Consider the following 10,444-nt stretch of genomic DNA (forward strand, 5'->3'; position numbering starts at 1 on the left):
TAAAATGCTTGTTTTATATTTTTAGAATATCTCAGGAGCAGAACCTGTACCTCTTGATGTTTGTTGCAGGCATATCAGTGTGGTGTCTGTCAATCATAGCAAAAGTTTTTCGAGGGAAGTATAACAGAACTGTAGCCTGCACTACGTCAACCACCTCCAACACTTAAGTCGCAGGTGAATATAATATGACTATGGCCTACATATTCCTTAGACACAGCTTTTAACTAATAGCCCAAACAGATAATGGCAACTAAGGGACCTACAGTTTATAGTGGAATCCAAACCACATTTTCTTGCCTTGGTATTAACGAATTGGTATAATTATTAGGATAGTACTGTGGGTAGTCGTAGTACTCAATATAGTGTGGACGTTAATCAACACCAGGGATTATCGCATCTACAGTCATTGTATTTTCCAACCTCTGCATCGCTTTTTCATATACTACTTAGCAAAAATGAATTTCACAATAGTCTTTTCAGTGAAACAAACATACGTAATTACTACTTTTGTAATCATGTCAAAACATTGGTTTGAGTACAGTATGTCAATTATTCGGAAGTAATAGTTAAAAACATTGTTTGTTGCAGATATCTCACTGTTAATACCTCACCTGGACAAGTTATGAACCGTAAATAAAGATCAACCATACCATCTTAACACTAAGGTGATTCAAGACTCGATAGTGTGAAGGAAGCAGCAATCTGGATTCCCCTGTTTGCAGGTTTTTGGTTACTGTCTTAATAAAAGTATTACCTTTAGTTTTATACAGGGTGGGTCTTTGGCAATCACCCTTAAGATTGATTCTTAGAAACACAGAAGAAATACCGGTCAATTAGAACTGGTTGTTTGACATAATGGCAAAAAAGAATTGCAATAGCAGTTATCAAAGTTGAAAACACATATAGTGGTGATATGAACTACGAAGAAATCAAGGGGTACTTTGGCCTGGAAAGGTTATGAAATACGACAAGTAGTCAACAATTCCTTATTTACCCTGGAACGGACCGATACACGGGACTGTGATTTATGCAGTTCTATGATTCTGCAGTTTGCAAGTTTTCTGGGTCCTGTCCTATCAAACATTATGTGGATTTGTTACGAGGGGAACCGATGACTTGTAATCTTGCAGACTCCTAGCACTATATTTATTGCAGACTCTAAAATCAGTTCATCTCAGAGTTCAGAAGGTATCGTACACCTCTTGTTGTTCCTTCATAACTCTTCTGAGTCAAATTTTCAGGTGATGAATCAGCAGCAAACACAAGTTCCAAGTAACTTATTAGTATTTTATATTACTACTCTATTACATATGAAACTCTAGTCAATAGATAATCACAATCAAAGTGAAATCATAGAGTAAGGGAAAGATTTGAACTTCAAAGTATGCAATTGATCATCTTTTGCTATGTATATGTTTATAGATCGCAAAACAAAAACATAGAAAAATATGATGGTTTTACAGGAAAGAATTCAAGGTGTACTTTGGTCTGGAAAGGTTATGAAATACAACAAGTAGTCAACAATTCCTTGTTTTCCCTGGAACGAACCGACACTTGGGACTGTGATTTATATAGTTCTATGTGTTAAATATGGTATTAAGAGGTAAAATTGTGAGAAATACCTTTAGATCCTAAAACTGAAGATCCATTAGGGTTTTGGTAGAACAGGAACAAGATGAGCAGAGAAGCGATGGCTCTGGCCAGAGTGACGAGAATCGAAGGACCACAGATGAAAGATGATGTTGAGAAATGACTATTGTTGTGTAGTATGTAATTCTTCACTGATTTAAATTAAAACTCTTCTTCATTAATAAAAAGAAAGCAATTCACTACTCATGAATATTCTGGACTGTACACGAAAATTTACAACACATTTACTTTAAATAAAAATATCTTCTTGGATCCTAGCTTGACACTTGGTACTATAAATTTGGAATCCATATTTAAATGAGAAATGATGAAATAATGCACTTGGAGCGGTAAGAGAGAAAGAGAGATTAAAATATTTAATATGAACTAAACCAAAAGGTAAGCACTGTGTACTGTGAGAGAGGTGAGTCTAAACTGAACTGACTAGTACGAAGTGCTGTAGTGAACTTTGGACAGTGATGTCATCATATCAGCTGTTGTATCCTTTCAATAACTGAACTAAAAACTTGACTTGAATGTTAATACTACTTGATTAATTGTTTATATTTGACTGTATATAGTTCATATGTTATTAAATAAATATTTTATTAAATGTCCTTAGTTGAATTACTAAATATTTAACATACCGGCCCCCCCTGAACCCCTGGGTTCTGAAAACAACACAAAAAATGAGAAAATCAATAAAAAAGGGGGGTGGTAACTCCTCTTCACTATTCCATAGGAAGGACAGACACCTTTGTCACAGGACGAGAGAGGTGTCCACTTGCGGTCTTCAGGTGCACGACCCGTACTATTCCATCAGTACCAGGTGAAACGGAGAGAACTCGTCCAAGCTTCCAGGAGAGTGGAGGCAAGTTGTCTTCATGAATGACAACCAAGTCATTGACTTCAATATTCTTCTTGGGGTTGACCCATTTATTTCTCTCTTGAAGAGTGTACAGATACTCTTTCTGCCAGCGAGCCCAGATATGTTGACTGAACTGTTGGACTACCTGCCAGCGTTTTAATCGGTTGATAGGAATGCTACGCAAGTCAGGTTCAAGAGGTGTCATAAGAGGACCACCTACTAAAAAATGACCTGGCGTCAAAGCTTCTAGGTCCGAGGGATCAGAAGAAAGAGGAGTTATAGGCCTAGAGTTCATCATTCCTTCAATACGGGTGATTAAAGTCGAAAACTCTTCCAGTGACAGGGTCTGTTGTCCAATGACTCTTATTAGGTGAAATTTCACACTTTTGACGGCCCTCTCCCAAAGGCCTCCCTGATGAGGTGCATGTGGAGGTAAGAAGTGAAATTTAATATTGAAATTCTCAGCGTAGCATTGTACTGTGGAATCCTTGATTAAATTTTCAAAGTTGCGTCTGAGTTTTTCGGATGCACCTGTGAAATTTGTAGCATTGTCACAGTGAATATCTGAAACGATTCCTCGTCTGGAGACAAATCTGGTAAGAGCGGCTAAATAGGCATCCGCTGTTAGGTCGGTTACTACTTCTATGTGTACCGCCTTAGTAGAGAAGCAAATAAATATACAAATATAAACCTTGATAGGTTGAACTCGTCTTAGTAGATGTTGCTTCACAAAGAAGTGTCCTGCATAATCTACACCAGATATGGAAAATGGCCTTGAAGGTGTAACTCGATTCATAGGTAATTCCCCCATGAGTGGAGAAGAATGAGGAGGTTTACATCTGAAACATTTTATGCATTTAAAGATCCTAGATCTTATTAAGCTTCTAGCACTGAGAATCCAGTACTTGTTTGCCAGCATAGCCTGAGTTAGAGTTGGACCAGAGTGCAAATATAAGACATGATGGTGGTCAATCAAAATATCAACTAACCTATGACCTTTAGGTAGCAAGACGGGGTGTTTGTGATCTTCAGAGATATCAGCCTTGTTTATTCTTCCCCCTACTCGAATGAGGCCATCTTTATCCAGATAAGGAGCTAGGCGTCTAATGCGTACAGAGCAAGGTTTATTGGATTTCAAACATGAGATTTCTTCAGAAAAATATTCTCGTTGAACCAATTTACAAATCAGGTTATGAGCCTCTTTTATCTCCTGAGAAGTTAAATTCCCAATTTGTTTAACTTTATTTCTGGTGTTATGAATGAAGCGCAGCAGGTATGCGGAAACATGAAGTAGTGTTGTCCAAGATGAGAAGCGAGTGAGGAGAGAAAATGGTTCATCCGGAACAGCAGAGAGAGTGTTAACTGTGAGAATCTTAGTTTCAGGGATAGACTCTTCAGGTAAAGATTTACAGACAGACTTTGGCCAATTTTCTTCAGAGTTACACAACCAGACAGGTCCATTCCACCAAAGTGTGTGGTTAATCAAATCTTGTGGGGCGGTACCCCTTGACCCAACATCCGCTGGATTTTCTAGTGATGAAATATGTTGCCAAAATGAAGGTGGGATGTTTTCCTGTATTTCTGCAACTCGATTTGACACATAAACCTTGAGTCGATAAGAGGGCATGCCAATCCATGAAAGCACGATTGTGGAATCGCACCAAGCTGTGTATGAACTAATCTTGCAGTGAGGTGAGAGAAGTTGTATACAGTAATTTAGGAGCTTAGACATCAGGTGTGCTCCGCAGAGCTCCAAGCGAGGTATGGAAATACGCTTCAGAGGTGCGACTCTTGACTTCGCTATCAGAAGATAAGTCGATATAATTCCTTGTGAATTTACAACTCTCAGGTAAACACAACTACAATATCCTGCTTCACTTGCATCAGAAAAAGCATGTAGCTGAATATCTTTAGCTGAAGAAAGTCCCACGTAGCGAGGTATCTTGAGCATTTCAATATATGGAAGTTCATTGGCGAACTTGTTCCAAACTGATATAACGCTGTCGTCTAGGGGTTCATCCCAATCGAGACCAAGTGTCCATAAGTATTGCATGAAGGATTTGGACCAGAAGGTTACAGGAGTTAACCATCCTGACGGGTCATAGATCTGTGATATCACACTTAAAACAATTCTTTTTGTAGGAGTTTCCTTAATATTTTGAGTTCCTACAGAATAAGAAAAAACATCTTCATTAGGAATCCATTTAAGTCCTAAAACACTATGAACTGGTTGTTCGGGAGCTCGAAAACCAATAGGTTTTTCTTTGTGATCTTCAGGGATCGACTGTAAGAGTAATGGATTATTTGAAGACCATTTTCTTAACTCGAAACCTCCTTTTTTGAGTAACTGAACCACATCATTTTTCAACAAAAGAGCGTTTTCTACGCAATTACTACCCAATAGGGCGTCATCGACATAAATCTGATCCTTTAGAGCAGTTGCGGCTAGAGGATGATTTTTTCCTTCATCAATAATGAGTTGTTGAATGACACGATTTGCCAAGTAGGGCGATGATGTGAGCCCATAAGTGACAGTCGCTAGCTGATAGATTTGAAGAGGCATTTTATCATTCTCTCTCCAGAAAATAAGTTGAAATATCTGATCAGATTCCTTTACAAGGACTTGTCGAAACATCTGCTTGATGTCGCATGAAAAAACAACCGCATGTCGGCGAAAGTTGAGAATGATGTCACATATGTTGTTGTGGAGTTTTGGTCCTTGATGAAGAATACTGTTGAGAGACAGAGATGTTGATGTAGGTGCTGATGCGTTGAATACTACCCTTAATTTTCCATCTTTAAAAATTCCATGATGTGGAAGGTAGTAATGAGGATTATTTTTAAGACGTGGTGACTGACAGAGTGTCATATGTCCCGAAGACAAGTAATCTCTCATAAAATCAACATAAGTTTCCTTGAAATCAGGATTAGAACGAAATTTATTCTCCAGAGACCAGAATAGGGATTTTGCCATTTTGCTCGAGTTGCCTAATGTTGACGGATCGTCTGAGAAAGGCAAAGAGACAATATATCTTCCTTCAGGAGTGCGAGAGTGCGTAGATACAAAATGTTTTTCACATTTTTCTTCGGCTAAGGATTGCTTGCTTGTAAGAGGGGGTTCCTCTACAGCCCAAAACTGTTGGATAGAGGTGTGAAGATCCAAACTATTGGTGGTTAAGAGTGTGACTAATCCATGAAATGAATTTTTACAAGTTGAGGCGACAGGGGTCGATCCTAAGAGCGCATATCCAAAAATGGTGTCAATTGCTACAGGCATATTCTCACCAAGTGACAAAAACTGGCCTTTCACAGAGGAGGCAAAAAGGTCAGCTCCAATTAGAACATCAATAGGAGCGGGTTTATCAAAAGTAGGATCGGCTAACATTAAATGTTGCATCTGTGAGCGAACTTCAGGAGTGATCTTAGCTCGAGGTAAATCTGGAGTGATATTATCCAAAATGAAGACAGGGTGAGAGCTTGCCAATACATATCCACTAAGGGACTGGAGAGTGACATGAGTTAACCCTTTTGTTTTCACCTGAGCAGACGAGATGCCATTAATAAGCGTTTTATTAGCATGAGAGCGCTTAATCCCTAAAGACTGAGCACATCTTTGAGTAATGAAGGTAGACTGAGCAGCAGAATCTAAAACTCCCCTACAAACTAGGGTCTTACCTTCGCTTGATTTTACCACAATTAAAGCAGTGGCAAGAAGAACTGTGTTCTCTGTATTTGTCAAACCAACAAAACCAGATTCATTTTTATTTGAGTCAGAACTTGGAGCTCGTTTGTCTGTGTTACCTTTAGACACATTAGGAGAGGGATTATTTTCAGAATCCATAAAATGCAAAAGAGAGTGATGTTTTCTTTTACACGTAGAACATGTACGCCATGAATTGCATTCCTTTACCTTATGCTTATCGCCAAGACAGTTGGTGCACAAATTTTTGCCTTTAACAAAATTATACATTTCTTGTGAAGTCAATTTAAGAAAACCTTTGCATTGATAGATTTTGTGATCTGCACCTGCGCAAAATGTACAAACAGTGCGAGGAGTTGCAATAAGCGCCGATTTATTTGAGCGCTGAGGGGTTTTTACTTGAGTGTGGTGGCCTAAGGTACCCTTAAGAGATGATCCCACATTAGTAAGATTAGCTGCTTCAAGATTTACACAGTGAGACTCAATGTACTTGGTTAACTCATCTAACTTAGGAGTTACAGAGTTATCACTTCGACTCTGTTCAAAATGATGGCGAAAATCAGAATCAAATTTTCTTAACAAGTGAGAGGTCAAAATTAAATTTTCCTGAGAAATTTCTTCATCTAGAGCTTTAAGTGCTTCAATGTTTTCATTTAAAACAGACAAAAACCTTCTAAGTTGCTTCACTGAGGGATTGTGAAGAACTGGTAAGTCTAACACATTGTTGACATGAAGCGAGATTAGTAATCTTGTATTCTGATACCTTTTAAGTAGAGATTCCCATGCAATAAAATAATTAGCATTAGTCATAGGGATGTTTTTAACAACTGAAAGTGCCTCTCCCTCAAGACAGCTTAACAAATAACTCATTTTTTCAACACCAGAAATACTATCATTTTTATGAATAGTATTTTCAAACAAATTTTTGAACGCCATCCACTTTTCATGTTGACCTGAGAAGGTACCAAGTTGAAGTTTAGGAAGCTGTACACTAACCTTAGTTGTAGCTACTTGGCTGATAGCTGCATTGGAATCATCCAGGTTTGGCTGGCTCGACTGGTTAGAGCTTGGGGAAGGTATCAAGTTCACACACAAAGAGTGAATAGACACATAGAGATCACTTATTTCATCTTGTAATGTTGAAATTGTAGTGATATTTTCACTTTCATCTAATTCCTCAGGTAAAGGCACAGTGCCGAACAACTTATTCACTAATTTGTCAAAATCATTATTTTTGGCTGTAGCGGTGGAATCCAAAAGAGTGAGCTTTGTTATAAGTTGAGGAGTGATAGGTTCCTTTTCGATAGCAAGCACTTTTGCTTCAATTGACTTAAGCCTGGCTAGCACAAGCTCAGATTGCTTCACAAAAGTTGAGAACCTCATTTTGAATAAGTCTTAAATTCAATAAAATTCCAAAATAAAAATAAATGCAGATTAAAATAAGTTTATAATGAGCAAAACTTATTTAAAGACAGCCAGGATTCATTGTATTAAATATTAATATTAGTCAACTTGAAATCAGAGAGAAATATTCAGCCATAGTATAGGCCTATAAAAAGTTTAAGTCCCAGAAAATATCTACCTGCAATTATTTCCAGATAATAAATTTGAAATTCAATAAAACATGTTATTTCAAACACAAACTGTAATTAAATGTTCAATCCGTATTAATAAACATTCTTCTGTCACTTTAATTTAAAAGTGTAAGCAAACAATTGAGGTTATGAAAACATAAACAAAGTCTTGCATAATGACATTTAAGTTTTCATTTCTATCCATCAGCAGCGCTAGTGTTGATCAGCTGTGAAGTTGGTATGACTTCCATGATTTTCTGAATATTCAGCAACAAGAGAGAAACTTGTTTCACATTACAGGGGGGAGAGAGGGGGGCAGACAGGATGCAGCCCGATAATGCACAATAGAGAATAGACAAACTATGCATGAAAATACAGGAGTTGTAGACAGTACAGTCTGAGAACAAAATTTTCTGTCTGGGACAACAAAACTTTATGTGTTATTTCACAAATTACTGCAACAATTTAATAAATTGATAATAATGTGATCAAAAATATTTAATCCTCTTGTTAATGATACTTAATGTTGATGACAGATTTATTCAATTAATTTATTCAGTTCAAATAAATACAAAACTTAATAGTCACAGTAGATTATTTTCCATAGGCTGGGAAACATCCGGCTCGTGAGGACCATGTTAAATATGGTATTAAGAGGTAAAATTGTGAGAAATACCTTTAGATCCTAAAACTGAAGATCCATTAGGGTTTTGGTAGAACAGGAACAAGATGAGCAGAGAAGCGATGGCTCTGGCCAGAGTGACGAGAATCGAAGGACCACAGATGAAAGATGATGTTGAGAAATGACTATTGTTGTGTAGTATGTAATTCTTCACTGATTTAAATTAAAACTCTTCTTCATTAATAAAAAGAAAGCAATTCACTACTCATGAATATTCTGGACTGTACACGAAAATTTACAACACATTTACTTTAAATAAAAATATCTTCTTGGATCCTAGCTTGACACTTGGTACTATAAATTTGGAATCCATATTTAAATGAGAAATGATGAAATAATGCACTTGGAGCGGTAAGAGAGAAAGAGAGATTAAAATATTTAATATGAACTAAACCAAAAGGTAAGCACTGTGTACTGTGAGAGAGGTGAGTCTAAACTGAACTGACTAGTACGAAGTGCTGTAGTGAACTTTGGACAGTGATGTCATCATATCAGCTGTTGTATCCTTTCAATAACTGAACTAAAAACTTGACTTGAATGTTAATACTACTTGATTAATTGTTTATATTTGACTGTATATAGTTCATATGTTATTAAATAAATATTTTATTAAATGTCCTTAGTTGAATTACTAAATATTTAACACTATGATTCTGCAGTTTGCAGGTTTTCTGGGTCCTGTCCTATCAAACTTTAACGTGCGTGCTTGTGGATTTGTTACGAGGGGAACCGATTACCTGTAATCTTGTGGACTCGTAGCACTACATTTATTTCAGACTCTAAAGTCAGTTCATCCCAGAGTTCAGAAGGTCTTGTGCACCGTGTGTTTGTGTCCTGTATTATTGTTCATATTTATTTATTGCATGTTATTGCCTGTTATTTTTTGCATGTATATATTGCCTGTTTTTTTTTGCATGTATATATTGCTTGCCGTATTTATAGCTTGCATTTATAGCCTTGTCTACCCTGGAACAGACCGATACACGGGACTGTTATTTATGCAGTTCTATGATTCTGCAGTTTGCAGGTTTTCTGGGTCCTGTCCTATCAAACTTTAACGTGCATGCTTGTGGATTTGTTACGAGAGGAACCGATGACCTGTAATCTTGTGGACTCGTAGCACTACATTTATTTCAGACTCTAAAGTCAGTTCATCCCAGAGTTCAGAAGGTCTTGAGCACCAAGTGTTTGTGTCCTGTATTATTGTCTGTATTTATTTATTGCATGTTATTGCCTGTTATTTTTTGCATGTATATATTGCCTGTTTTTTTTTTGCATGTACATATTGCTTGCCTGTAGCTTGCCGTATTTATAGCTTGCATTTATAGCCTTGTCTACCCTGGAACGGACCGATACACGGGACTGTTATTTATGCAGTTCTATGATTCTGCAGTTTGCAAGTTATCTGGGTCCTGTCCTATCAAACTTTAACGTGCATGCTTGTGGATTTGTTACGAGGGGAACCGATGACCTGTAATCTTGTGGACTCGTAGCACTACATTTATTTCAGACTCTAAAGTCAGTTCATCTCAGAGTTCAGAAGGTCTTGAGCACCGTGTGTTTGTGTCCATTTATTGCATGTATATATTGCTTGTTATTTTTTGCATGTATATATTGCCTGTTTTTTTTTGCATGTATATATTGCTTGCCCGTTATTGCTTGCCGTATTTATAGCTTGCATTTATAGCCTTGTCTACCCTGGAACGGACCGATACACAGGACTGTTATTTATGCAGTTCTATGATTCTGCAGTTTGCAAGTTATCTGGGTCCTGTCCTATCAAACTTTAACGTGCATGCTTGTGGATTTGTTACGAGGGGAACCGATGACCTGTAATCTTGCAGACTCCTAGCACTACATTTATTTCAGACTCTAAAATCAGTTCATCTCAGAGTTCAGAAGGTATCGTACACCTCTTGTTGTTCCTTCATAACTCTTCTCAGCCAAATTTTCAGGTGATGAATCTCTAGCAAACACAAGTTCCAAGTATT

General features: G+C 37.3%; 1 protein-coding gene across 1 annotated transcript; it reads right to left on the reverse strand.

The window, feature by feature from the left end:
- Positions 1–2,360: 2,360 nt before the first annotated feature.
- Positions 2,361–7,580, reverse strand: LOC129003766 (uncharacterized). The gene is made up of 4 exons (XM_054432064.1): positions 7,194–7,580; positions 6,620–6,734; positions 3,487–6,298; positions 2,361–3,336 (listed from the first exon to the last, which is right to left on the reverse strand). The coding sequence occupies exons 1-4, from the start codon at positions 7,578–7,580 to the stop codon at positions 2,361–2,363; spliced, it is 4,290 nt and encodes a 1,429-aa protein (XP_054288039.1).
- Positions 7,581–10,444: the final 2,864 nt, after the last annotated feature.

The sequence above is a fragment of the Macrosteles quadrilineatus genome, unplaced genomic scaffold (genome assembly GCF_028750875.1).
Source record: "Macrosteles quadrilineatus isolate MER2022 unplaced genomic scaffold, UCM_ALF_1.0 Scaffold_1__1_contigs__length_201487025, whole genome shotgun sequence".
NCBI classification, from domain to species: Eukaryota; Metazoa; Arthropoda; class Insecta; order Hemiptera; family Cicadellidae; genus Macrosteles; species Macrosteles quadrilineatus.

Excerpts from the sequence above, each read along its gene's own strand:
- LOC129003766 (XM_054432064.1), bottom strand. The coding sequence starts at position 7,580 with ATGAGGTTCTCAACTTTTGTGAAGCAATCTGAGCTTGTGCTAGCCAGG. Across the intron at positions 6,735-7,193 it reads GCCAAGTAGCTACAACTAAG|AGTCGAAGTGATAACTCTGT; the intron begins GTTAGTGTACAG and ends CATTTTGAACAG. Across the intron at positions 3,337-3,486 it reads TTGCTACCTAAAGGTCATAG|ATGTAAACCTCCTCATTCTT; the intron begins GTTAGTTGATAT and ends AAAATGTTTCAG.